Source organism: Gymnodraco acuticeps, unplaced genomic scaffold (genome assembly GCF_902827175.1).
Source record: "Gymnodraco acuticeps unplaced genomic scaffold, fGymAcu1.1, whole genome shotgun sequence".
Classification (NCBI taxonomy): Eukaryota; Metazoa; Chordata; class Actinopteri; order Perciformes; family Bathydraconidae; genus Gymnodraco; species Gymnodraco acuticeps.
The window spans coordinates 27,322-55,051 of record NW_022992072.1 but is presented as its reverse complement, the minus strand read 5'-3'; the positions used below and the strand labels follow the sequence as shown (position 1 = coordinate 55,051).

The 27,730-nt window shown below is 39.9% G+C and overlaps 1 protein-coding gene across 1 annotated transcript in view; it reads right to left on the bottom strand.

The window, feature by feature from the left end:
- The window catches only part of LOC117537156 (meiosis inhibitor protein 1-like), a 57,019-nt gene that overhangs the window by 4,904 nt on the left and 24,385 nt on the right, over window positions 1-27,730 (bottom strand). The window contains exons 8-9 of the mRNA XM_034202296.1: window positions 21,935-22,124; window positions 4,283-4,399 (exon numbers count right to left, since the gene is read on the bottom strand). Of these exons, the coding sequence (XP_034058187.1) occupies window positions 4,283-4,399; window positions 21,935-22,124 (307 nt within the window). The remainder of the gene's footprint in view (window positions 1-4,282; window positions 4,400-21,934; window positions 22,125-27,730) is intronic.

Genomic DNA, 27,730 nt, shown 5'->3' with positions numbered 1-27,730 from the left:
AAGAAGAAGAAGTATTAGAAAAAGAAATACACTAATGCTACAAACAGGCACAACACTGTTACTCTGTTTTTAACATTTTATTTCATCTTGCTCTATGTTTTTTAACGCACATTCCGAAAATGGGGACTTTGCCCGGAAAACAGGGACGTTTTGGTCCCCCATCCGACTGTGTTTACAGTAGGGCTGCACGGTATTGAAAAAAACTGATATCGCGATTTCCCCCCCCCCTGCGGTATATATTGCGTTTTTTTTTTAACCTGTTAAACCCCAAAGTCCCGGCGGGTACTTTACTTCTTTTTTTTTCTCACGACAGTGTCTCAGGGCATCGTAATATTTAAGAACCTATTAATGTGTTATACCAGATTAACGGAAATAATCTCAGCTAACTGACGATACAAACCATTTTTACCAAAACAAAACACAAGTCTCATAAGAAGCATCTAAATGACCCCTGAGCGAAAAATGCTAACGCACTTTGGCACAGAACTCAAGATAAAAGTACCCTTATTATTACTTATCGTAGCTGCATTTACAAGATATCCGATTAAAGCTGAGGTTCCACAGATTATTTAGGTATATAGTATCATCACTGAGTGATCTGAACTCGGACAGGGGAAGCAAACACAGACATCACAACACGTACCTTTACGTAGCTTCTAGGGGAGATGTCTCACCGTAGCTGTCAATCTGATCAAAAGACGTGTTCAATGGCATTAAAACGAGAAAGAAAAAACGCGGCTGAATCGGTTAATCCATAGGTTTTTAACGTCTCTGTATAAAAAAATGATTTAATTTATAATCCATAATTCCATTTTCTCCGGTATTGTCCTCCTGTGCCTCGCTCATTTTTTACCAGTGTTTTGATGGTCTGCAAACTAGCGGGGCGGGGCCTGCTGTGATCTGATCAAGAATGATTGTGATTGGTGGTTTGCTGTGCATGCAGGGGAAGTTCTACACACACCAACACATGAACAAATAAGGAGTGAGAGTGACGCGTAGCCAAAACCGAAAGCTGCATACACTCTGGTGGCTACCATTAGCAGCTAACTTTTGTGCTCCGATTTTTACATAAAAATGGAATTATGGATTATAAACAATTGCTTCAAAGCCACAGATACATTATCAACCTATGGATCAACCGATTCAGCCGCGTTTTTTCTTTCTCGTTTTAATGCCATTGAACACATCTTTTGATCAGATTGACAGCTACGGTGAGACGATCTCCCGTAAAAGCTCCGTAAAAGGTACGTGTTGTGATGTCTGTGTTTGCTTTCCCTGTTGCGAGATCGGATCGCTTAGATACTATACTTAAATAATCTGTGGAGTCTCAGCTTTAATCAGATATATTGTATGTGCAGTTTCGATAAGTAATAAGGGTATCTTTATTTTGAATTCTGTGCTAAAGTGCGTTAGCATTTTTTTTTTAAATGAATAAAACCGCACGTCCCTGCGGTGTGAATACCGCGGTTATCGCCATGACACGGTATATCGTTCAGCCCTAGTTTACAGCTAAGCACACATGCTAACATTAATTAAGACTACAAGCTCACTTGGGGTTGAGGCTTGTTTACACGTTGCTTGACTGCCTGCCCACATATCTGATCTAAATATAGTAACGTGTGTTGGGGAAAATAATTATTTAAAGTTATTTAATAATTGTGACATTTATTTAACTTTTCGATGGCTGAATGATGCTCAAAGTGAGGGGGCAAATAAAACAACTTAGGGGGCAATGCCCCCTTGTGGCGCCAGGCCAGAGTCTTTCAAAGACGGCGAAGTTGTAAAAGAAGCATTCCTGGAGGCTGCCGACGCGCTTTTTGGGGACAGTAAAAATAACAGCAGCATTTCAACAGGTTTTTGATATAATAAAAACTCAAGTTAGATACCGTTATTAATCAGCTGTAAGTTTTTGTTTGTTTGAACTTATTCATTATAATTATTGTACAAAATGGTATAAGATAAAGATAAAGGTTATAGTCTATTATCAATTCAGGTTAAGTTAAGTAACTAGTGTTGCTTGCATCCTATTTTAAAAAGGCATTTATTTTTATACTCTACTAAATGCAACAAAAAAGGGGTTTGATTCTATTAATTTTGTCTTTTTTATTGCACTTTGGCAGCAGATTCCTGTGTAGCTTCAGATCTGAGTTGTCTTATTAGTAAGCTTAATTTATACTTTTGTAGCAACACTACTCAGTTTTACACAAGTAGAAGTGTGTATTTACCTGGTAGTAGGCTGTCAGTAATGGCTACGCCTGGACGCTTGGACTGGTAGATCTCGGCAGACTGGCAACTTTAAAAGTAGCTATCGGTTCAAAAAAGGTTGGGCACCCCTGCCCTAACCCTAAACCTAACCAAGTCTTCACCCTAAAAGGAATGATTCCTCTCATGGGGACCTCCAATTTGTCCCCATAAGACACACACACACACACACACACACACACACACACACACACACACACACACACACACACACACACACACACACACACACACACACACACACACACAGGGCGACTGTGGCTGCGAGGGAGTGTGGTCGTCTTTCGACCTGAAGGTTGTGGGTTCGATCCTAGCCCATGCAGTCAACATGTCGATGTATCCTTATACTTAACCCTGAGTTGCTCCTGATGGCCAACGGTGTGTGAATGTGTGTGAATGTTAGGTCCTAGAGCAAGTGGTACTGCTCTGTATGAATGTGTGAATGACATGTAGTATGTAAAGCGCTTTGAGGCGTCGTAAAGACTGGATAAAGCGCTATATAAGTACTTACCATTTACATTCAAATGTTACGACTCACTTAATATTTTATCTCTCTAACGTGTGTCAAAAGTAACGCTACGAGCTTCGCTAATTTACCGCCTGACACGACAAGTCTCCCACCTGTCAGAGAGGACTTAATTAATCTGATCCGGTGGTGAAAATGTCATGGATGAGAAGCTGGAAAACTACACACACAAAATGATGCTCCACAGATGAAAAAAAAAAAGACAAGTCAGAGGGGATGATGGGTGCCGACATCAAGGCAAAAAAAGTAAATGTGACTCCTATCATATTACGCTAAAAGGTTTAATTATCCAGATATGTCTAGTACATGTCTGAGCAGCGTTTGCAGATCAGCCACGAGCAATCCCCCGCTGATAAGAATATTTAATCAAAAACAAGTGATGCATTCAATTAGGGGGGAGTACAGGAATAGAGATTTTACTAGATGAGTCTATAACGCTTTAAATTCAGCATTGATATCTCACTGCTAATGCACCACTGTGTTTATTGTGATGTACACGTCATGTGTCGTATGAGAATCCATTTTAAGATTTTATTGCTGACTTAGTTTCAAGGCCTTGAGAGGCATTGCCCCAAGTTATTTATCTGACCTTTTAAAGCCCTGTGCCCCGTCGCGCACCCTGAGATCCTCAGAGGTAAAGCTGCTGGTCGTTCAAAGGTCACGAACACAAAGGAGACAGAGCCTTTGCTGTCAGAGCACCTGGACTTTAAAGCAACCTTTCCTGAGGAGATCAGCGCTGCAACATCTGTCTGCTGTTTTAAGTCACTTTTAAAAACTGACTTTTTTAGAATTGCTTTTATGTGAATTTTTTCTTCTTCACTTATGTCGTTCCACGTATTTCTGTTTTATTATTTGCGATGTATTCTCATGTTTAGTTTCAGTCTTGCTGTCCATGGATTTAAAGATCTTAAAGCAAACTATGTTTCGACAAGGTGCTATATGAATAAAGTGTATTATTATTATTATATACTGTAGTACAATGTGCATATTTTTACTTTAACTTCTTGTGTTTTTTAATACATCATTTTTTTTTGGAGTGATTTTTTTTTTTGCTAATTTATTGTAATTCTTCTCAAAATAATATATTTTTTTTTTTTGGACTGCAGTGGCCCGTGAGGTCACAAGGAAGCCGACCCCAAATGGTAGCAAGTCATCATTTTAAACTTCACATGCACTTAATTTTAAATCATCTTTTTAATGCACATTCTTACATTCACTTCTGATAATTATAGTAATAATGTATTCTAATATTTTGTTTTCATTTTATTTCATTCTCAAGTGCAGCAACCTGCCACAAAACCCAATTTCCCCCAGGATGAAAATGTAAAGTAGCATGTTCCTGCCTGTGTGAGGGAGACACATTCTGAACCTGTTGAAGACGCACCTGCCTCTAAAGTAGGGCATGTGTTTGATTATGCAGAGTAATGTAAACTCTGTGTGTTTGTGTATGCTAATAGATAAGGGCTGTGGGGAGTTACGCTCAGTGTGACTCACCGTGATACAGCAGCTTGAAGTGCACGCCGTCCATCTTGCTGCTGTCGGAGGAGGATGAAGGCGGGTCGCTGGTCTCCATCACGCAGAGCAGCTTCAGCAGCAGAGGGAGCGAGTTCACTGATGAACAGAGAGGAAGAAACAACCGTCAACACAGATGAGAAGAGAGAGAAAGGGAGACATTAGGGCTGCATGATATAGGGAATAATAACTCATTGTGATAGTTTTAATGACATCTGTATGTACATTTCCCCTCTGTGGGACTAATAAAGGTATTCTGATTTAAATTAGGTTACGATTCAAGACGTTGGATTGATTATTCATTTTGTAATCAATACTGTCATATATGATTATTTAAAGATATGTTTAAAATGACCAAGGTGTGATTTTTAAGAGGAACGGTACCAAACGAAGATATTTTATTAAGTCTGTAGACTAAGAATTGAAGGCTGGGATAACATAGGATGTAATTTATTGATCCCAAATTGGGAAATGTTTGCGTTGCAGCAGCATAAAAAACGAGGCATTGCACATAAGGAGAAGAGTAGAAATAAACTATTCAAAAATGTAAACATCTCAAAATAGAAATAAAACAGCATTAAAAAGTAAGAATATACAAGTTGACCGTGAAGATAACAAATCTATAAACTATCTGACGATAAATATTTATATATAGTATAAGAGACTTCTAATGAAACTACTAAACGTCGTCATGTGACACAGTGGGTGTTTCTCAATCTCGAGTAAAGCTGCTCCAGAGCCACTATTTCAAGCATACTACGTCATCGAGTGCCGCCGAAGGACTGTTCCAATGTCCAGCATACTTGGAATTCTACCGAGCCCGGCGTACTTCGTTTGGAGACATTTCGAGGCTGCACATGTGTAGACTCCGCGGTCTTAAAATCCCCACAATGCTTTGCGCACGGACCAATTTCCCCAAATCTGTGGCGGAAAATGTAAGGCAGGGCCTCTCATATGACACTTGCTCGCCTGTTCCATTCTTCGTTTTCCGAGGCTAGGAAGTATTCTTGCCTCGCTTCTGAAGCAAGACGCTCAGAAGACGTGTGCTACCAAGCAAGCGTCCTCGACATTGAGAAACACCCAGAGACTGAGATTAGCCGCCTTTAGCTTAGCTGTGGTGATGGGAATCCATGGGACCGTGATGTCGTTTGTTTTTAGCTTTTTAATTACTTAAGAATCTTACAAGTGGTCTTAATATGTGGAGATTATCCTGCTGAACAAAATATCATAAATACATGTTTCCCATGGAACTTATTTTCTGCAATATTACAAAAAAAACACTAAGAAATCTCCTTGGCTTTTTGTTACGGGAGCCCTCGCAATGCTAACTATTAGAAAAATAAGCCATCACTGCACTAATCTATTGGTAACATTGCTCAAACTGACACTGAAACATTGATATTTAATTTCTCTAACAAGCTGAGTATCAACAGGAGGCAAGAAGATGAAGCACATCTTCCTGAGAAATATTAAAAAAAGACAATGCCTAATTTAAATAACAATATTCCCGATCCATGAGAGTAAGGGGTGGAAAAGAGAGCAGTCACCTACATACTTCCTTCACCTCTGCAGTGCATCATATTAAAACGTGTCCCCTTGGGACGCCGCTGCATTACAGCCTAATATAAAGTTTATATTAATGCAAATTACAGTGGATTTAACTGGAGCACGTGCACGGATAACGGCCTGTGATCCCCAAAGGGCGGGAGATGAGCGGAGTCGGTTGTACCACAGCTACAGTTAGAGTTTCCCCAGCTGGCTCTCTGGTGTTTTGCCCTTCAGCTGCGCTCATTAACCTGGGCCAGTTTATAGATATTATAACACCATCTGGCACACGATTCCACCAAAAAGCACCAGATATCAGGTCTAAAACCACCAGACTCAGGGGCAGTTTCATCCCACAGGCCATCAGACTGTTAAACACTTGAACTTTTGAAAGAACATCCATAACATTCACCTGTTTGCAACTTATATATATCAATATTCCAATTACTTGTATATAGACTATTCTGCACAATTTCTACTATATTCTATTTACTTTTATTTACTTGCACTATTTTATCTGTTGTATTGTGTTGCTCTGTTGGAGGAGCCTGTGACCTAATATTTGCATTGTCATAACTACACTGTAGCTATGCACACATGATAATAAAAGCCTTGAATCCTTGATATAAAGGCAGGGATGGGCAGTATGTCTGAACAAATGAACCATGGGAGAGCGTTCATGATGGGGACAGGCAGCAATTTTATCGAGAATCAAATAAACATCCAAAAAAATGAAGGAAAAGTCATTAAAACCCAGCATTTGGGGCATTTTTTCTTTTCATTTTCAGGTTTCAAGGCTTTTGTTGCCATAGCTACAGTGTAGTTATGACAACAACAAATCTTACGTCACAGGCTCCTCCAACAGTGCAACACAATAAAACAGATAATAGTGCAAGTAAATAAAATGAAATAGAATATAGCAGAAATAGTGCAGAATATATATACAAGTAATTGGAATATTGATATATGTAAGTTGCAAACAGATGAATGTTATACATGTTCTTTCAAAAGCTTAGAGACATGTTAATGTTTTTAAAGTCTGTCATGTTTCGTTCTCATCTGCTTTTCTAACATTCATTAACTTTAAGCAAATCGATTGTGATGACATCTTATTGCTTGTAGATGGCACTGCATATTTTGTTACACACAATTTTACATATTTGTTGTTGTTTATATTGTTGTTATGTATTGTACAATATCGTTTTGTATCTTTTTATTGCACATTTAAACTTGACTTCTTATGTTTGTATAAATCATTTGGTTTTATTTTATTCTAAATGGAGCTTTTATCATAATTTCGCCCTGGGATAAATAACGTTTTCAGATTCCCCTGTGGGTTCATCAGTAGAGAGGAGGTGGCTGTCCTGTCTGTGCTGTGGTGATTGCAGTAACTCAGGGCACCTGGGTCTGGTGCCCTGCAGCTATTTAAAGCCTCTCTGCGCCTTTCTCTGCTTCTCCCTGCAGGCACCCTGGTTTTGTTGAGTATATTATGAGTTTCTTCAGTTGCTTTACTTTGTGTACTTCAACACTCTCACACACATACATGTCCATACAATTAGTGATGGCGAGATGAAGCCTTATGAAGCTTTCCAGCCAATTGGTTCGCAAAAGGGTTCATCTCATGAGGCTTCATCATGGGCTTCATTTGAACACAAACCCCCTGTTGGTCAACGTGTGTAAAACAGGCAGATTGGACATCTCAACAGTGTGCTCTATCTCATACCGAGTTCCCAATGAGTAAAGCCTTAGAATAACTCTAAACAACGAACATTAAATCATATTTTCATGTTAACAATATTGTTTTTATTCCAGTTGAATGATTGTGATTGAAAAGCCTAAGGAGGCTGGTAAACATTACAAATAGGGATTTGTATTCCTTAATAATATTCATAAACGTAACCATGTTGTAGCCTGAGAAAGGCTAAACCATATCAAAGAATACATGTATTAACTACATTATCTCATTTAGCTGTAGCTTTTATAAACAACAAAAAAGACGTATTGACGAGTCGTTGAACCAGAGACCCTGCGATCGTGAGTCAACTGCTTTCCAGCTGAGCCACAGCACACACGCTGAATCTCCCTGAAAATACTGTAACATATTTATTCCTGTATTTATTCATTCATGTTTTTTTCCTACATTTATTTATGCTTGTATCTATTTATACTTATGACATGTTCCGACCTCTATATAGGTGAGGGTCTGAGCTCTCTTGATTCCATCGTGTCACTGGGCCTGGGTACAGGAGGGGTAATATGGTTCTTATTATACATCCATTGGTATTATGAGCGTTGTGGTTCAACGGTTCAACCGATCTGAATCGCTTCCTGAAGCAGTCACGTGGTATCGACAGGCAGCGAGGCTTCGTTTGTCATCGATGACGTCACTGGCCCAAAACGATACAAGCCTCGATACATGCTTCACAAAAAGCTTCGGGGATTACTCGACACACGCTCCGAAGCCTCGGCGCAATACGTAACATCACTACATACAATCCTCACCCTGCATTTACATTACTGATACCACTGACATCCACACCTCATACTTTACTGGTTTTGACTTGATTTGATTGTCCTAAATAAACATATTTTATGGTGTGTCTCCTCTTTGTTGTGGCCTTTTGAGCCGGGTCATAACAAATCGGGGCTCGTCCGACGGGTTATTTGGTTAAAAGTTTGTGTAGTGCTCAGAGCACATGGCGTCATTTGAGCACCTAATTAGTTGATGTGGTCCAGCTGTGTGCTGGCTCGGCGCTGCTATTTGGGGGACACATCATGTTTTTTGGGTTTCAGGAAGCTTTAGTGTCGTCAGGTTGTGTACCAATCAGAAGGTAAGATGTTGCTGCTTGTTACGCTTTTGTAAAGAGTTTTACCCGCTAGGCTTAAGTGGCGTTTCCTCTTGGGTTGCGTCTGTTTTTTTTCATAGTGTTGTGGTGACGTGGTTAGTGTCAGCTGTTTTTGGACAGCTGTCTCGGGGGCACATCCGCGTGATTTCTTGGTGTTACCTGAGTGCAGGTCGCTCCATAACTCCGCCGGGTTCCAGTGCGTAATTACCCGCCGCAAGCCACATGAAGACTATAGGTGAGATTAGTAAGGTTTTGGTTAGGCAGTTAGGGGGGAAATTCTCTGTTGGGATTTGTCTTTTGCCCATGCGTGTTGACAGTTTAATACTTTGCTTTCTGATTGGGTATAGGTAATATATTATGGCTTCTTTGTCGGCGTTTGTGGATGCGCCCTCAGTGTCTTTCTTAGAAGATTGCCAGAAGTTGGTCGAAATAGCAGAGCATTATGAAATTGCTGTTGTAGGGAGCAAGCGGAAACATGAGATTAAAGCTGTCATCTTTGTTTGAGCAGGGGGTGTTGCAGAAGAGTGAGTCTGGTGCGGCAGGGGTCGTGCCGGTAGTGGTTCAGACAGCTGGTTTGACGTTCGAGCAGCAAAAGGAGCTTTTGGCCATGCAGTTTAATCAGGAGAAGTTGAGGTTGGATCAGGAGAAGTTGGAGCAGGAGAAGTTGGAGTTGAGGGGTCAGCAGCAGGAGGTAGAGAAGCGTTTAGAGGTGGAGAAGGTGCTGGAGGTGGAAAAGATGAAATGTGAGGTGGAATATGCTAGATTACGGCTGATTGGAGAGGGCAGGCTTTCTCCGGTGGAGGATGGTTCTGATAGGTCGGCATCAGGTAGTGGCGATATTATTTCTTACTTGCGGTTAGTGCCAAAGTTTAATGAGCGTGACCCTGACTTTTTTTTTTACTCCATTTGAACGCATAGCAGAGGCAAGAAACTGGTCAGATTCGGACAAAGTGCTGTTACTTCAGTGTGTACTCACTGGGCGAGCACAGGAGGCCTATTCAGCTGTTTGTGGCGAAAATGCTTTGGACTATGCTAGAGTAAAATCAGCAGTGTTAAAATCAGCAGTGTTAAAATCATACGAACTGGTTCCTGAAGCGTATCGTCAAAAGTTCCGAAGTTGGGTCAAGGGGGATAAGCAGACACATGTGGAGTTTATCCGTGATTTGACTTCTCATTTTCAGCGGTGGTGCGTGGTAGCAAAGGTTGCCAGTTTTGACGGTCTTTGTGAACTCATTGTATTGGAACAATTTAAAGATGTTATCCCTCAGCGTGTGGTCACTTATGTAAATGAGCAGAAACCTTCCACCGCGCTTAGAGCTGCTGAATTAGCGGATGATTTTGTGTTGACACATAAGAGCAGGTTTACAGAGAAGTGGTCTAGGGGTGATTGGAGACGTGGAGAAGATGGTGGCTATTCCCGCGGTGGTGTAAAGTTTTCACCAGGCTCCTCCCGTAGATTTGCAGGTCCGGGGCGATCCGAGGGCGCCAGAGTGGGCCAATGTCATTATTGCCGAGAAGAGGGTCATTGGAAGGAGCAGTGTCCATTGCTGGAACCTGAGGGGAAGCCTCGTTCTTCATCACATGCTCCAGCCATGTGTTCGGCCGTTTTGGTTAAAAAGCCGCAGGGTGTAGGATCGGGCAAACCGTTGATTTATGATTCAGCGGACAATGTAATAATTATTAATTTATGTTATTTCTGATAGAATATACAATCCACAATAGATTTTTGAATGGGAGTTAATGTTTGAATTCATTTCGTGTCACTTGTTTGACACTTTTACCCAAACCATCATATCCCAAATCGATCATAACACATAATGGTTATTCGTCAAATGGGACTCCACGTCACGATAAGCTGTCTGAAGAGTTAAAGTGTTATACAGAAATATTAACAAGCTACAAAACACCTTAAAAAACGAATCTAATCCAACCCTAAATAATAATAAACCCTCAAAAAGTTGTGTTTATTCCATCTGAATACCGGATTTTTGGAATAATACTAATACACAGTTTACATAAATCAAACAGTCTCTCAAATAAAAACAACCTTAGTATGATAGCAACCTCATGAACAGAGTCTGTAAAACTCTATTTATCCTCATCACTTATACTCCAACTGGGTGAATTAACTACATAAACAACTATCTCATTTCCCACTGTCTCTAATGACAAAGGATGCTGGGAGGATTAATGGCTCTTCACTTCCAACATTAATCAGAAGCGACAAGTGTTCCTACTTCGGTCCATTTAAAACCATGATATAGTTGTTTTTTCGGACGTGTCGAGCATTCCTAATTGGTGTTCAATCAACAGTCATTTAAATAAATTCAATCCAAAGTGACCTTTTCTTTTGCCCTGTGATAAGTGATAGTTGAATTGTCACCCTTTTGGGAGTATTTTGCATAATGTGTTCGCTGACAGAGGTTTAGAAATATGCAGAATTTTTATGTGATCATAATTAACCCCGCCTTTATTGCCGTCTTTGTAATTGATCACAGTTCTAAGAACCGGCAGAAATAAAACCCTGGCTCGTAAAATTACCCAACAAACATAAATCCACGCAAATAATCTTTCAAATAATCCAATATGTGAGAATAATTAAACTAAGTGCCCTCCATTAGGTTGAAAAAAAGAACATTGTGGCTGGGAGTTTGTGTGTGCTCACACACCGACTCACAGCCTCGCCACGTCCCGCCGTCTCAGGGAGGAGAAATCGGCAGAGCTGCAGCTGAGAAAAGATTGTGTGTGAGGAAGTCCGCGGATTGGTCAATTTGGACCAATCCACGGACTTAACGTAACGGCTCCGCGGACGTAAAGTCACTATACCCAAATACGTCACTATACCCAAGAAGTAAACAATGGAAAAAGAGAAATCTCCAACGAGGCGTTCTGGGGCAGCATAGACAGGTCTTCTCTGTGTTAGAGTTTTACTCGCTACAGGGTGTACTTTGAGGGTTTGTGACTCTGCAGACCGTTTACATGCAGAAAAAGCTACATAACACAAGGGGACGGGTAATAACCAGAAAAGCATGACATGTCTAATTGGAATTCTGGTGGTATTTCAGTGGAGGGACATGTAACCAAAAATAACCTTTAACACAACGGGATGACTTTTGTTAACTGTGTTCGTTATTCTCGCGTCCAGGAGAGAAGCTTTAAAAAAGGAGACTAATTGAGTCTCTGAGAAGGTTCAAATGGGTACTTTAATTAATAAAAAGCGTGGTAATGTTACAAGCAGAAGATGGTTCAGTCAGAAAAAACAGCTGTGTTCTGGGAAGAGAGCGAGAACCACTTTTTCAGCTGTTAAATATCCTCTGTTGGCTCCTCCCTGTGGGCCGGTTGGCGCTGCTGGGGGCCGGCCCTCCACGTCTTTAATGTCTGTTGCGTTAAACAGAGGATTTCGACATTTTACATTCATTGCTTACTTCCACATGCCTTTTCTCCTCCTTATCTCTTTCATAACTTTATATGTAATACATGTTAACGGCGTCAATAGCCACTTTAATGATACTAATGGACGGTAGTCCCGGATGTCGTCATGAAGGATTTTCAGAATAAAAGCTTGGTATTGAGAACTTCCGGTTTTTTCCAGAATAAAATAGCATTTAAACTGACGGTATGTTCTAACTAAATTATGCCATAAAACATTGATTTTAATTTCTAACACTTTCTTAGACCAATGTGTACATGTTTTTGTATGAACTTGTACTGATTGGGAGATATCATTTAATTAAAAGCTGTCATTTGTTTTGCAAAGCTTCAAAGTGTCAGACTGAGGCAGAAACAGTGTCTGTCGCATTATAAAAACTAAACTCAGGGGAGTAAACGGAAAAAATGACCTGTATCTATCAACTGGAAATGAATGTATCTGTGTTTTAATGATATATTGGACTACCTATGTTGCAAATGTATTATCTTTTCAATTTACACACGGCATCTATTGCACGTCTGTCCGTCCTGGGAGAGGGATCCCTCCTCTGTTGCTCTCCCTGAGGTTTCTCCCATTTTTCCCTTTAAACTGTGGGTTTTCTTCGGAAGTTTTTCCTTGTACGATGTGAGGGTCTAAGGACAGAGGGTGTCGTATTGTCATACTGATATTTTGTACAAACTGTAAAGTCCACTGAGACAAATGTAACATTTGTGATATTGGGCTATATAAATAAACATTGATTGATATATATATATAACTGGGCGTCAGACTAAATCAGTTGGCATTAATCTTGAACTATGATTGTGAATAACCACTGCTCTATCATCCGATATTCTTCTGTGAGAGGAACTGAATATATTACAGCAGCGGTGGATTCTGCGGCCTTGAGTCAGAAAGCTATCAAGGCTTTAGTGTGTGTGAAGGACTTTGTTAAGAGTTTTGAAAAAAAAGAGAATAATTACATATATATATTAGGAAGTATAAAAGAAAGATAACTCCTTGAAGATTATGACTCGGCAAACTAAAGGTGAATATTAAGCTTTCAAAAGACGAACAACATTTGACAGTTTTATGGCCCATGAGGATGTCAGCTCGTAAAGTGTAATAGTGTGTGTGTGTGTGTGGTGAAGGTGTGATGATTCCCAGTGCGTTTGGAAGTTGGTACCTCACATAATATATTCACAACTCCGTGATTATGCACATTAATTTCAAACGAGAGAGCCCATCACTGCGCTGCAGGTGCATGAAATGGTCAGGTCTGTTTTACGCTGTGTGCTTCTTCTCTGCATTGCCTATAAATTGCTAATAAATCAAAAGCGTTCCAATTCTCCTCATCGCTCCGTGACGCGTTCCTGATAAAAACATTACCACACTGACTTTAAAATTCATTATCGGAATCAGAATGAGGTTTATTACCAAGTACAGATGGAGCGCTCCATTTCAGACGCCTACCCGTGCGGGTCCGTGATCGGCACGGGGTGGGCCCCTAATGAAAAGGAAAACCCCCCCGCAGGACTTGAAATGCCCCCTTGATAAATACATTTAATTATAATTAAACCAGTTGCAATGGATCATGGATCCACCAGGGGGAGCCGTGATTAAAAAGCTGCCACACTGGAACCCATGTGAAATAAACAGCTGATCTACAGGTATCTGATATAGCGGATATTTGTTAAGATCCATATGTCACAGATAGGATCATATTCTGTGCTAAATAAGAGACATGTAATCACTTACTAAACATCCCCATGTTTTTATTTAACAAAATAATGTTTAATTCACGTTGGCGTAAGTACAAAACCATCGCTATGTTTTTAGATCAGGAAATGCATCCAGGCTCAAACAAACGATTTTCAATCCTCATCCTCACGATCATTTAATGTATCATATGTTCGCGAGTTGAAATTAATGCACTAAATTTAATCCACGTGAGTTTACAACAACAAAAATAATCGCTTTGTTTTTATATCACATCCGACCGGAGGGAAATGCAGCACGGGTCTCACTACCGATCATCCTAATCCCACGGGCAAACAATAATATGTACAGTGTTAATAGTTTACTGTATTATTAGTGTCTAATATTACTGGGGATTTCGGAATGGTACTGGATTTTGATTTATTGTATCGGCTTCATATCGCAATATATTCCCGAAGTCTGAAATGCAAAAATGTCCCACATTAGGGCAATTCACCCTACATTTAATCATTCATACAAAATCATATTTCGTTTATTTTTAACTAAATAAATGTGGTTTAATCCACATAATTTACTGTGTTAATTGTTTACTGTAGTATTGTGCACATTACTTTTCGCTGCTTGTTGCACCTGGTTAGAAGCTAAACTGCATTTCGTTGTCTCAGTACCTGCAATATGTGCAATAACAATAAAGTTGAATCTAATCTTGAGCAGGAACAAATGCATTTAGGCTACTTAGTACATATCTGACATAAACGATTAAACACATTTGTGCATTCTTTAAACCGAGTCAAGCCGAGTCCGGAGGTGGCGGCACATTAAAGTGTGCACCTGATTGTTTAACTTGAAGGTGCCTGATGACATTTAATCATTCAAACTAAATCATATTTCGTTTATTTTTAACTAAATAAATGTGGTTTAATCCACATAATTTAGGCCTACTGTGTTAATTGTTTAGTATTGTTTAACTTGAAGGTGCCTGATGTGAGCATTTCCAGAAGAACTCTAGCTTGAATGGCCTTTGTATGTATACAGTAGGCCTACACATAGGCGGCGCGTGAGGCTCAGGTTTGGGAAGGCTAAATAACTTTTTTTTTCATCTTACGCTGCCCGCCTCCGGCGTCTATAGAAAAGAGATCAACTCAGTGAAAGCACCGCCTGCTGACCAATCAGAGCTCAGTGTGTGGAGTTTAAATCTATCAAGTCATATTACAGGAAAAAGGAAATGCAGTTTAAACTGCCGTATGCAGTGAAGACGCCGACGTGTCGCACTTATCATTCATATCACACTGACATCATCAATCAGATCATCGATCTCACATCGATATCACAATATTTCCTTATCTGAGTCAGCTTCTCGAGCCGTATCTGGCCGTGCAACACTTAGTTACATTGTCACATATACTGTATGCAGACGTATTATTTTAAGCAACACATTAAGTTGACGAAACACTCAACTCAAATGTAATAAAGTCAGATCCCCTCGTGTTTTAGATGGGGCAGTATCATAAAACTGTTGTACGCTTTCAAACACTCGGTAGTTTATTTTTTAACGAGTTGTTCTGTATTCTCCTTGCAGGTGCAACTATGTGGCTTGTATCCTGGATTATATGTTTAAGTCATCATGGATGTTTAAAGTTCATATTTGTCTAATATTAGTTTACTTTTCATTAATGAAGTATGATGTTGCGCTGTCAGTACACTTGTCCCTGTTTGTGATTGGTCAAATGTAGCTAACCCCGCCCCTTTCACGTGAACGCGTTCTCAGCTGGAGAGAAACCCTGGCTTGATTTACCGAGTTGATAACCAGCGCCGTAGGACCGTTTAGCGAGATCGCGTTTGTTAGGGTTAGTTAAGATAACTCAAACATATCCAGGGTCTGTTGAACTGGCTTCGTGGTACAGGGCACAGGTGGCTAGCAGCGCTAATGTCAAAGACATTATATTTTTATTTTACCAGGATGCAGTTACACAAATATTTGGGAAGGCTTAGCCTTCCCTAGCCTACAGCACCCGCCACCCCTGGGCCTACAGTATAGCCCAACCATGTACACCAGGGGTGGCCAACCAATCAGAGGTAAAGAGCCAATAATTGTCCTGTGTTACTGCAAAGAGCCACATCATACAGTACACACAGGCACACATGCTGGGTGTATGTCCCCCGACCTCTCTCTCCTTCTCTCTTTTGCTCTCAGCCTTTCTGTGTGCTCCCTCACTCTCTTCCTCTATGTGCCCCTCTCTATCTCTCACACATACAAAATGAAAATCTAAAAATGAACAATAATTGACACACACACTCACATACAGAAACACATACCTCCGCTCAGCCAGATTTCCTATAAATGTCACAGTCCATGATATTGACAGAAATGGACTTAAACCTCTCCTACCAGTATTAAGACCAGAGGCCAGTTATAGTCAACCATTAATATTGTGTCTCACACACAAACTCTCAGTTAAAAACATTTATCTTACTATGCATGTTGCTTCTTGAAATGTGCAGAGGATGTGGAAGGGGCTCAAATGCATGAAAGGGCACATTTGCGATCTTTGCGACTTTTTTCTCCCTGTCTGTATCTCACACACAGATTCATGAGTTATTTAAAAATAAATGAAAATAAATAAAGTGTATTTTTGTTCATTCTCCTCACATGACATCTCAACTTTTACCTAACCCTCTGACTGACAGAAGCTCTGCTGACAGAGATGCACTTTCTCTCTTGTTTATTTCTTTACCGCGAATCACCAAATTCGGGAGCCCTTCTGTGCCAGTAGCCAGCTTTCCGGGAGCAGGCCTTCTCACATACACATATACAACTGCAAATTGTTACCGTTTTGATTTGACAACATTATATTGAGTTATTACGGTTTTATCCGAGTTATATTTCTGCCAATCGGAAGCAGATCTCTCCCTTCACTGTCACATCGCGAGTGCAGTAAAGCCCGCCTCCAGTATTGCAGGATCTGCATTTTGATTGGCTAAAGCACTTCTTTGTTAAAAACTCTGTGTAACGATTGGGCTGGAACTTGTGTGTTGTTAACCCTTTGTGAACTGGGATACATATGCGCAAAAAAAAAAAAAAAACACAATTAAAATTCGATATGAACTGAGGAGCCGCATGAGACTGGGCAAAGAGCCGCATGCGGCTCGAGAGCCGCGGGTTGGCCACTCCTGATGTACACCTTCCGTCCAAAGTTTGAATTGGATAAAGGTAATGGTTATCGATGGTGCTTTTATAGCCTATTGTATAATAACTGTGTGATTTATATTGCTTTTCAAATGCATATGGCCAATTTACACTGCTCTTTCTGTCAAGAATATGAATAGAACTTAGTTAGATCACTTTACATTTCTGCAAATTAATTTTTAATCACACACGTCTCCCCGTCCCGAAAATGATAAATAAAATAAAAAGAGGAAACTATTTTCAAGTTCAGTTTTCAACGTTTTATTTAAAATAACTGACATAACAGACACCATACTGTAGGCCTATCTGCTGCGGAAACCAGGACGAGCTATTTCGGGATCTGTTTTTCGGGGGCTCTTCAGTCTCTCATTTACCCGGCTCCTGATTAGGACACATCCTGGGGATTGTGTTTACAAACATTGACCAGACCGTTCACCAGCCCCCACCCCCCATGTTGCCTAGCTGTCCTGTGTTGCGAACTCTTTGTTTAAAACGAATTGGCCATCGGAATGTGTGGAGGAATTCTCCCAAGGGTCCGTGTTTATTGGGTCTTTTTGCATGAAACAAAGACTGGCATATAGTTTCAAGCCAGTACTTTCGACATAAATACACATATACATCCTGTTGAGCAGAATCTACAGTTTCCAGTATTTTCCGTTTCGTAAAATGATCAAATACGGCGAAGATATTAAAATATGTGCTTCCATTATTCATACTTCTGAAATATATCTGTATTAACTTTATATCATCGTATGTCCGTGTTTATTGGGTCTTTTTGCATGAAACAAAGACTGGCATATAGTTTCAAGCCAGTACTTTCGACAGAAATACACATATACATCCTGTTGAGCAGAATCTACAGTTTCCAGTATTTTCCGTTTCGTAAAATGATCAAATACGGCGAGGATATTAAAATATGTGCTTCCATTTTTCATACTTTTGAAATGTATTAACTTTATATCATCGTATCTCCGTGTTTACTGGGTCTTTTTGCATGAAACAAAGACTGGGATATAGTTTCAAGCCAGTACTTTCGACAGAAACACACGGCAATGTTGTCCGGACTGTTGTTTTTATGCGGCACCGGCTTGAACAGGTCATGTGATCTGATCACGCCGGCGTGACGGTTGACTCCAAAGGGTTAATATTAAATACATATAAATATTTTTACAACTTGTATTTAGAAATACTCTGTTGTAATTATTGATGCATAAATGTGTTCATCCATTCAATGTGGCATCTGCTATAATGGGGCTAATGTATGATATTACTTAATAATACAATACATTATAATATATGATATGATAATTACATTTTAGTTTTATTCATTTCTTATTTCATAGTTTCTCATTATTATTATTATTTGTATAGCTCATCTTATTTTTGATTGTATTAATCTGTGTGAATCTGTGCTGTCCTGTTTTTCACTCTCACCCTGTTGCTGTTTCAACTACTGAATTTCCCCACGGGATTAATAAAGGTCCATCTTATCTTATCTTAATGTATAAGTTGATTTACTTCAATCTACTGTACTGTGTAAAAACACCCCAACAATATTACAAGAAATATACTGCATAAAGCAAACTATATACTTTATTTGATCTAAAATATTGATGTTTTTTCATTATAGTAGCTTGTGAAAACCATACAGTAACAAATAAGTGATTAAATGCTACAGTATTCAGCAAACACAACTGCAGAGCTGCAAACATTGCAAACAGACTAAGTTCATCAACACCCAGTTGTCTTTGTGTATTTTGTGAATGAAGCGCCATCTTATGGTTAAATCCTGTAATTGAACAAATGGGGAAATTGGGCAACGCCCTCTAGCAATTTGGCAACACCCCCAGCCACTGGCATTCGCTGGGCTTTTGACTGGGACACACCCATCTGAGTCTGATCTGGAGTGCTTCATCTGTAGGTTTACACATACAAGAAGTTTAGTTGGGTGTATAATGGGGCAGACATTAACACAGTAAGAGGAATCTAGTCGTAAAAAGCAGCAAAATATTGTATATCCTATTTTAAAAACTAAAAAGAAATGTTTAAAAGAAATAAAAACACCAACAAATCTGAAAAAAAATTATGCAAAGGAATTGCTTTTAAAAACTAACTTTTTGATAAATGCTTTTATTCAATTGTATTTATGTTGAATGACTTTCTATTTGTTTACTATGTGTTTTATAATATAATTTGCTTTTTTTAGGTTAATTGTATTCTCTGTGTTTTAAAGGTGGTCTGTTGGTGCATAATTATCATTTTATTATTATTATATGACTAGGAAAAGGAAAATATGTGCACTTTATTTGAACTTAAAGTGGAAAAGCAGTGCAGTTTTAAAATAAATAGTATTGAACAGAGAAGTAGATTTGAATTGAAGTTATTGTAATAACGCTTTGTTTCAACATAATTATAACACTGCAATAATCATGTTTTGATTGTGTAAATATAGGTATATAGTAGGGCTGAACGATATATCGTGTCATGGCGATAACCGCGATATGCGCGATATTCACACCGCAGGGACGTGCGGTTTTATTCTTTTTTTTAAAATGCTAACACACTTTAGCACAGAATTCAAAATAAAGATACCCTTATTACTTATCGAAACTGCACATACAATATATCCGATTAAAGCTGAGACTCCAGATTATTTAAGTATAGTATCATCACTAAGCGATCCGATCTCGCGACAGGGGAAGCAAACAGACATCACAACACGTACCTTTACGGAGCTTTTACGGGTCTCACCGTAGCTGTCAATCTGATCAAAAGACGTGTTCAATGGCATTAAAACGAGAAAAAACGCGGCTGAATCAGTTGATCCATAGGTTAATAATGTATCTGTGGCTTTGAAGCAATTGTTTATAATCCAAAATTCAATTTTTATAGAGCGGATACAAGCGGCCGAGATGGGTTTTCTCCGCAGGGTGGCTGGTGTCTCCCTTAGGGATAAGGTGAGAAGTTCGGTCATCAGGGAGGGACTCGGAGTTGAGCCGCTCCTCCTTCGCGTCGAAAGGAGCCAGTTGAGGTGGTTCGGGCACCTAGTTAGGATGCCACCTGGGCGCCTCCCTAGGGAGGTGTTCCAGGCACGTCCAGCTGGGAAGAGACCAAGGGGTAGACCTAGGACCAGGTGGAGGGATTATATCTCTTCGCTGGCCTGGGAGCGCCTTGGGATCCCCCAGTCAGAGCTGGTTGATGTCGCCAGGGAAAAGAAAGTTTGGGGCTCTCTGCTGGAATTGCTACCCCCGCGACCCGACCACGGATAAGCGGGAGAAGATGGATGGATGGATGGAATTCAATTTTTATGTAAAATCGGAGCAAAAAAGTTAGCTGCTAATGGTAGCCAACAGAGTGTATGCAGCTTCCGGTTTTGGCTACGCGTCACTCTCACTCCTTATTTGTTCATGTGTTGGTGTGTGTAGAACTTCCCCTCGATTCCATTGGCTCTAGCGGTTATAAAGAGATTTCATTCGTCAAAATCGACCAAGGGGGGCCAGAGATATGGAAAATCCACCCAAATGACCCCAGAAGTGTTTTTTGTGTGCTAAATCTCTCTAAAAAGGTCAAATGTCACTTGTTTTGCATCAATCTTGATACAGGGTACTTATTATATGTTATACTTTGTATTCCTAAAGCTTTTAGTCTACCTTACCATCATCCAAGGGTAGTTTTCACTATAAGTAAAAAAGAATTTTTGGACAGACACTATAATTTAGTTTTTTACTATGTTCAATCTGAATTTTCTTTAAAATAAAAAACATCTATATTGATTCTGACTTTTCTACATCCAACTCACAGGTTTATCATTACTTTGAGAAACAGATTATTCATTTAACCCTTTTTAGAAGGGAAGATATGGTCATTTGTTCTGGGAAGGTCATTTTGAGCCTGAGACCTGAAAAACAGGCTCAGTGCTTAAGTAGGTACATTAACTCAAACACGTCATGTTACAATTATTTAGCTGCTTGCTACAAAAGGAAAACTTGCGCGGCTCTCATGTCAGGGGTACTTGAGTGATTGACATGCAGGCTCTGCATGCACAGCAAACCATCAATCACAATCATTCTTGATCAGATCACAGCAGGCCCCGCCCCGCTAGTTTGCAGACCATCAAAACACCGGTAAAAAATGAGCGAGGCACAGGAGGACAATACCTTCATCCGGCTAAATATAGTTAAAAAAAACGCAATATATATCGCAGGGGAAAAAAAATCGCAATGTCAGTTTTTTTCAATATATGTTGAGAGCTGTACATACACACAAGGGGAGTTGTCGGTTCCGTAAGAGCCAGCATGCGGGACCGGGATTCTGGGATTTGTAGTCTTTCTAGTTGCGTATTTTTCTTAGTCTTGTATTTCTACAGTTTTACGACAAACTGTGACTTTTTTTACATGGAAATAATTTTTTCAGATTGACAAACAATTTGTGGCACAATTCAAACGGGATCGAAATATACGTTTTCTCTCCCCATTGACTTCAATACATAATTTTTCCGAAATAAGGTCACATGGGTCGGAAGTAGATGGGCGGGACTTCGCCTCTCTATACATATTTGTCTTTTTTGTATTCGGGATTGTGGGAAACGGTATTTCGATCTCTCTGTCTGTACACACAAACTGAAAGATTGACAATAAAGTTGACTTTGACTTTCTTGTATTATCCATTACGGTAAACTTGCTTTTAACCGTGCACAGATTTCTCCCTTAAGATATTTCTTCTCTTGGAATGCAACAGGTGTTTGTATAACTCTCTCCCTGTGTGTGTGTCTCTCTCTCCCTGTGTGTGTCTCTCTCTCCCTGTGTGTGTCTCTCTCTACCTGTGTATGTGTGTGTGTGTGTGTGTGTGTGTCTCTCTCCCTGTGTCTCTATCACCTTGTGTGTCTCTATCATCCTGTGTGTCTCTCTCTCCCTGTGTGTCTCTCTCACCCTGTGCAGCGTGTCCCTGGCTGAGTCCATTTCCCATGCTCTCCACACTGTGTCTCTGCAGCGCCTGCAGCACGGCCGGCCTCAGACTGAAACACAAGTCAGACTCAAAGTCTCTCTGAGCTCGCAGAAGGACTTCCAGCACTCCCAGAGCTCTGCCTGCCAGGGGGGGCTCTCTGCTGCAGACCATGTCCTGTAAGACACACAGTCAGACACATTTAGGAAGGGTTTGTGTAGTAATAATATCTTCTATGTATATATTTGTATACACATTCAAACATATTTATTTTCCTTAACTGATATATTCCTGCACTTTAACTGTATCTGCATATTGAAGTATGAATGCTTGTTGTTTGTATGTTGTCTTCTCCGGGATGTTGTACATCTCTTGTTTGTTTGTTTTTTGTATTTCTGATGACACCTTAAAGAAAGGAGTAGCTCTACTCATCTCATTGTACCTGTATAATGACAATAAAGGATTCTATTATATTATATTAACAGTCAAAATAACTAAGGGAATGAATCCAGGTAAACATAAATAACATGCTGCTTAATATATTTGTGTTTTCTATAAACTAGCTTGATGTAATTGGTATTTAATTGTACTTCAATGATTGAAAATATGATTGGTCACCGGCAGTGAATGTATGGGATTACTTTAGTCGTTGCTATTGTTTGTGTGTGTTCTCTGTAATTAATTGTGTCTCTTTTTACATTCAATCAGTACAGACCACTGTCTCATTTGTATGCATATATTTTGTTTTCCATTTCTAAAAGACAAACACTGGTTATGCATTGTCGAAACGCAATACAACGATTTGTGATCAGAAAAGACGATTGGTTTTCTGACATCTAAGGGTACTATCAGAACCCTTACTATCAGAACTACGATGTGGTCTAAAAATAATCTTATCTAATAACCATCTGCTCCCTACTTTGCATTAAGAGATGTTTTCATGTGGAGTGGCATGCCTGTCGCTGAGCTTTGTCAATTAACACAAGTGACGATTTCATTTAAATCCTTAATTACAATTTGGTTTTCCTTATATTATTCTTATGCCTGCTCTCCATAAGAGTTGTAAACCTTTTTCTATACGACTTAGACTGGGATGAACTATGGCTGCCACCTCTCTTTTTGAGACACTATGAAGGCTTCTCAATTCTCTAATTTCCCCTCCTCGACTCCTCCGGTAGTGACCCGGAAATGGATTTCAGCGCGCCATGTTGAAGGACATCTAATTTCTCCAAATGCACATCGAGGACCGAGGGGAGATACAGTGGGGCAAAAAAGTATTTAGTCAGCCACCAATTGTGCAAGTTCTCCCACTTAAAAAGATGAGAGAGGCCTGTAATTTTCATCCCAGGTACACTTCAACTATGAGAGACAGAATGGGGGGAAAGAATCCAGGAAATCACATTGTAGGATTTTTAATGAATTAATTGGTAAATTCCTCGGTAAAATAAGTATTTGGTCACCTACAAACAAACAAGATGTCTGGCTCTCACAGACCTGTAACTTCTTCTTTAAGAGCCTCCTCTGTCCTCCACTTGTTAACTGTATTAATGGCACCTGTTTGAACCCGTTATCAGTATAAAAGACACCTGTCCACAACCTCAAACAGTCACACTCCAAACTCCACTATGGCCAAGACCAAAGAGCTGTCAAAGGACACCAGAAACAAAATGGTAGACCTGCACCAGGCTGGGAAGACTGAATCTGCAATAGGTAAGCAGCTTGGTGTGAAGAAATCAACTGTGGGAGCAATTATTAGAAAATGGAAGACATACAAGACCACTGATAATCTCCCTCGATCTGGGGCTCCACGCAAGATCTCACCCTGTGGGGTCAAAGTGATCACAAGAACGGTGAGCAAATATCCCAGAACCACACGGGGGGACCTAGTCAATGACCTGCAGAGAGCTGGGACCAAAGTAACAAAGGCTACCATCAGTAACACACTACGCCGCCAGGGACTCAAATCCTGCAGTGCCAGACGTGTCCCCCTGCTTAAGCCAGTACATGTCCAGGCCCGTCTGAAGTTTGCTAGAGAGCATTTAGATCAGGGGTGTCCACACTTTTTTGGCTGGTGAGCTACTTTTGAAATGACCAGCTCACCGAGGTCTACCAACCAAAAATAAAATCCCAAATTGCAAGGGTTGCTGAATTACACGTTTGTATTTATACATGATAACTACAATAGGGCTGCAACAAACGACTCATTTGATAATCCATTAATCTATCGATTAATGAAACGATTAATCGACTATTCAGACTATTACTGTACGTATGCCTTGCACCATTTCTCAAACGCTCTTATTTAGCCATCAACTTTTAGATTTAGCTTGAGGTTGTTTTAGGCATGTGGAAACTAACAATGAAGACAATAAAGATGAATACTTGATTCAAAAATACATATATTATTAAATTAACTTAACAAATTGTGAACAAAATTAACATTGCTTTTTATTTAAATTAAATAAATAATATTTTACATCAAAAGAAACAACATGTTTTAACAAATCGTATTAAATAATCTGATGACAGAACTGTAAACAGACTAGCTGAAACTTTAACAAACTAAATAACTCAGTTTCCTCTAATCATTAACCCATGTTTGTATAATTGAGTTAACTGCGTGTGTTGCTGCTAGCACACATAACACCTGACGTGGAAACGTTACTCGTGGATGGGGGGGGCTACAGAGCTACTAGAAAGACAGTGGAACCCGGTTTCATTCCTCCGTCTGAATGTGGAGCACTTTTGATAAATGTTTAGACAAATTGCTCGTGTTACCGCCCTTACATGATAAACACTCTTGGCAACGAGAATTGTCCACCTCAAGACGGGTAACATTTAACCACACCTTGGAGCGCTTCTCTCCGCCATCCCCGCCGTGTGCTGCTGCATGTAGCAGCCGCGTGTGTGTAAACTGCCCCGCCCCTTCGCACACAGACGGGGGAGAGAAAGAGATCTCGTCTCGATTGGAAACGCATTTTTTTTGTCTTTTTGCATATTAGAAACGAGTTGGCGACACTAAGACTGCAAGATAATGTTTGTGTAGCAATAACACATGACCTTTCTCTTTCTCTTTCTCAACTCGCTACTCGGAGGGAAGTCGCTGTCATGCCTTGTGAACACTTCGATAATGCCTCTCCACGTTACCTTTCTTTGGCAGAGCAACGCTTGCTTTACAAATAAGGCAAATAACCTTTGAATGTGACATCACAAACAAATATTCTTCCTCCCATACTGGGTGGAAGTGGTTTGTCTTTAGCTTTTTGCTTGGTCCCGCACTCATTTTGTTGTTTGTCTCTTGTTTGTCTCTTTAACTTAATTTGAGTTTTCCCGGCACTTGACTGATTTTGTATCGCTTTGCATTCTGGGTTAACAGACTGGAAAGCGAGAGGTCGCTTTTTCTGTCAATCAAGTAAACTCCTGAATTAAGTGGCAGGGAGGCCAAGGGAGGAGGAATCAAAACCTGTTTTGTCTATTTTAACGGAGCTGGATTTTTTTTTTTTATGAATGACTCGCCATCTACCAGCATTGCCCCCGCGGTCGACCGGTCGACGTACTGGGCACCTCTGATTTAGATGATCCAGAAGAGGGTTGGGAGAATGTCATATGGTCAGATGAAACCAAAATAGAACTTTTTGGTAAAAACTCAACTAGACGTGTTTGGAGGAGAAAGAATGCTAAGTTGCATCCAAAGAACACCATACCTACTGTGAAACATGGGGGTGGAAACATCATGCTTTGGGGCTGTTTTTCTGCAAAGGGACCAGGACGACTGATCCGTGTAAAGGAAAGAATGAATGGGGCCATGTATCGTGAGATTTTGAGTGACAACCTCCTTCCATCAGCAAGAGCATTGAAGATGAAACGTGGCTGGGTCTTTCAGCATGATAATGATCCCAAACACACCGCCCGGGCAACGAAGGAGTGGCTTCGTAAGAAGCATTTCAAGGTCCTGGAGTGGCCTAGCCAGTCTCCAGATCTCAACCCCATAGAAAATCTTTGGAGGGAGTTGAAAGTCCGTGTTGCCCAGCGACAGCCCCAAAACATCACTGCTCTAGAGGAGATCTGCATGGAGGAATGGGCCAAAATACCAGCAACAGTGTGTGAAAACCTTGTGAAGACTTACAGAAAACGTTTGACCTCTGTCATTGCCAACAAAGGGTATATAACAAAGTATTGAGATGAACTTTTGTTATTGACCAAATACTTATTTTCCACCATAATTTGCAAATAAATTCTTTAAAAATCAGACAATGTGATTTTTTGGATCTCATTTTGTCTCTCATAGTTGAGGTATACCTAGGATGACAATTACAGGCCTCTCTCATCTTTTTAAGTGAGAGAACTTGCACAATTGGTGGCTGACTAAATACTTTTTTGCCCCACTGTATATCCAGTCTCTGATTGTGTGACGTTATGAGAGTGCTCTCATACTTGTTCGATTCTGAAATTGTATATATTTATAGAAATATGTGTGTGTATATGTCCGCATCTGTAGCCTGTTATTGTCTCATTATACCGCACTGTGAATGAATTAAAAGTAAATATATAAGTCATGAACACATCTGTCCATCAGACAGAGGGCTGCTGTGCCTCCTGTCATCATTAATGGATGTCTCTTTAAAATGACCGCTCAGAGGAGAGGAGTTCTCATTTCTCTAACCGCCTGCTGCTTCCCCTCCTCTCTCCTCGGCTCCCCTCCTCGACTCCTCCGCTCGCATCTCCTGTGGGCGGGGACTAAGACACGAGGATAGGAGTCGAGGAGGGGAATTAGAGAATAGAGAAGCATTCTATGTATTTCTTGTATTATATTTCAATTGTCTCGCAACAGAATGAAAACTGAATTTCTCTTTGTGGATTTATGATGTATTTTTTCTCCTTCTTTATATTACAAGATGATATCATTGTAGCACCAAGTAATCCTTTTCTGAAGGGAGGCATGGATAAAATCATCACTCTGTTTTCTAAATGCTTATTCATTTAACTGGATATTTTTTCTTTGACAGTTATTTTGTCATCCATGCTGGCATTTTACTTCTTAATTTCCCCATTCCCACATATTCGACAATATGAAAATAGGAACAATTGCCCAATCCTAGCACAAACTATAACACCAAGTCTTTGAACAGGGTATATGCAGGAATCCTGAAGTCAAATGTAAGACCTTTTAAGACCTTTTTTAAGACCATTTCCATACATTTTAAGACCTCATCGCGACTTGGAGTTTTAACCGGTTACCTTGGCGACACACTTCACCTCACATTGACTATATACAGCAGGGGTATTCAATTAAAATTCAACGAGGTCCAGTTCGAGGAAATCTCCCCATGCAAAGGTCCGGAACATCAAAATGTCTAAGTTGCTTTATGAATTAGTGTGATATATATTGAAGTAGCTACAGCTTTATCAACGTCTGCATGTAATCAACAACTGACTGCCAATCAAATAAAGAAAGTACAATTCAAAAACAACAATATTTATTGTCAATTAACATTGAACTCTACAGATATACAGTAAATACTGTGGATATGTGTAATGTTCCTCTCGGGCTGCATTTCAAAATAAAATAGAGAAAATAAATAAAATTGCTTTTGAAAATATGTGCATCTTAAAAGTGCTTAATTTTAGATAAATAAAATAAAGTGTAGCAGCAGCTTGAGTTTCCCTTTTTCTTTGTTAAACGTTTCACATCATGACTTATCTCTTTCTTTCCCTCTTATATTGCAGTCCCTCACTCACTTTTTTTAAATTCAGTGTGAGAATTGAGCTGGAGCTTGTCCTGC